Source organism: Primulina huaijiensis, unplaced genomic scaffold (genome assembly GCF_012295235.1).
Source record: "Primulina huaijiensis isolate GDHJ02 unplaced genomic scaffold, ASM1229523v2 scaffold206872, whole genome shotgun sequence".
NCBI lineage: Eukaryota > Viridiplantae > Streptophyta > Magnoliopsida > Lamiales > Gesneriaceae > Primulina > Primulina huaijiensis.
Window position 1 is genome coordinate 1 of NW_027354638.1, and position 2,070 is coordinate 2,070.

At 40.8% G+C, this 2,070-nt stretch overlaps 2 protein-coding genes across 2 annotated transcripts; one reads left to right on the forward strand and one right to left on the reverse strand.

The window, feature by feature from the left end:
- Nucleotides 1-49: 49 nt before the first annotated feature.
- Nucleotides 50-448, forward strand: LOC140966512 (malate dehydrogenase, chloroplastic-like; the record flags this gene model as incomplete). The annotated part of the gene is made up of 1 exon (XM_073426776.1): nt 50-448. A coding segment is annotated over one exon (399 nt), but the record flags the coding sequence as incomplete, so codon positions are not given.
- Nucleotides 449-1,466: 1,018 nt separating this feature from the next.
- Nucleotides 1,467-1,934, reverse strand: LOC140966511 (pentatricopeptide repeat-containing protein At3g47530-like). The gene has a single exon (XM_073426775.1). The coding sequence runs from the start codon at nt 1,932-1,934 to the stop codon at nt 1,467-1,469; it is 468 nt and encodes a 155-aa protein (XP_073282876.1).
- Between the last annotated feature and the right edge of the window lie 136 nt (nt 1,935-2,070).

Below are 2,070 nucleotides of genomic sequence, written 5' to 3' on the forward strand. Positions count from 1 at the left end.
GGTTATTGGTGGCCATGCAGGAGTTACTATCCTCCCCTTGTTGTCAAAGACCAAACCGTCTGTCGCTTTTAATGACGAAGAAGTGCAAGAACTGACTCTGAGGATTCAAAATGCTGGCACAGAAGTTGTCGAGGCCAAGGCTGGAGCAGGATCAGCTACTCTTTCAATGGCATATGCCGCAGCTCGGTTTGTTGAGTCGTCCCTTCGAGGTCTGGATGGCGATGGTGATGTTTACGAATGTGCTTATGTCCAGTCTGATCTTACAGAGCTGCCTTTCTTTGCCTCAAGAATTAAGCTTGGAAGAAATGGAGTTGAGGCTTTCGTTCCATCTATCCTTCAAGGATTAACCGAGTACGAACAGAAGGCATTGGAAGCTCTAAAGCCAGAATTGAAGGCGAGCATTGAGAAAGGCGTAGCATTTGCTCGGAAGCAGCCTGTGGCTGTTTAAAATTTATTGCTGGTTGAAGCAGTATCTATCAGGAAAAATTAAGGGGTGCAGCCGTCACAGGTTTATTGATGTATCTGCATTCCAGTTTTGTAGGCAACTTACCAAACGGTTTTCCTTCTATTGTCGTGTTGAAGTCTCTCCAGCAATAGAAAATGAGTATTTCGTTGAGTTATCGGGTAATTTGGATGTCTTATATGATATATGAGACAATGCAGCCATGCAAACTAAAAATTATAAATAACAGAACATTTTTTATTTTTCTTAGACGACGTGATATATACAGTAAAAAAATCTATATTTTAAGAATAAAAAATATTCTTCTCCAGAAATTAAAATCAAAATTCAAACATACCCTGGTACCCCTGTACGTTAACCAAAAAAATAAATTTTTAGAAGTTCTTTTCAAAAAAACACCTCAAAGTTTCAAACAAAACCGTGGCCTCAACGCGCACGTTTTACATTTGAATGTGCTGCTGATTCTACTGAAACATCGATCTCATACAAATAGAGGTCCATTTTTCTAATCTTACATAGCCCAGAATTTAACACAAAGGCATGTAGTGCATTTGTGGCGCTGTAATTCTCAAAGACCAGACGTGAAGTCTTGATATTGTCTAAGACATCACCCCTCCAAGAAAGCCTTGATTTTTATCCAAAGCAAGATTTTTCTCGGCATGGTATTGGATAATATCATTCTGACTTGAAATGTAAGAGAAATGAACCCAAGGCAAGAGCAAATAGGATACTCTCCCCCTATTTGAACAATCTTTGAATCCGTATGTAATTTTTTCAAATAATGTGAGTATCCACAGCTTCTGTACTAATTCCCCTCATCCTGTCTCATGCGTCCCTCCCCACATTTTATTGGACAACAGTGTTGGCATATCCTCTAAAGAAACATGGTGGTTTCTTTAAACCCGGACGTGAAGGAAGATAATCGTCAACAGCTGCTAAATCTGCACATCATATATCCATCTTCTCACTTGTGCTGCAACTTGAAGTTCCTCTGATTTGCCTATCACCAGTAATTGTTACAGGAGCAGTGTCCCCCGTGGAAATGATGAAACCGATTCCGATCTCTGATAATCACTTTCCGGTTGTACACTGCGGACAGAAGTTTCGCAAAATTATGGCAATCTAGACATATACGAAGATCTTTTGCAACCCTCAACGTCGTACCAGGTGGGGTTGAAAGAACCCCAAAAGCGATAGCCAACTTCTCACTATGGTAAGAAAGTGCATTCTCCTTCTCTGCTGCTCCCATGTCGTGCAACTCCGAATTTACTTCAGCGACATAACCAGCAATCCTAAGCTGCTGGTTTATTTCCCGCATCATTTCATATATTTCCTTCTTTCTTGGATGTAAAACATCATCTGCAACAAATTCATGAACGTGCCCTCTTAACTCGATTGTGCTACAAGCCGGCGTCGTTTGAACACCTCTATCTTTCATCAATTTCCTCACTTCCACAACCTTTTCCCACATACCTACGGAAGAATAAATATTCAACAATAAGATATAGTCCCCTGATTCTTGAGCTTTGAGCTCAACCAAATGCTCGATGGCTCGTTCTCCAAGTTCAATTTGGCGGTGGATTCTACACGCTCCTAGCAATGTTCTC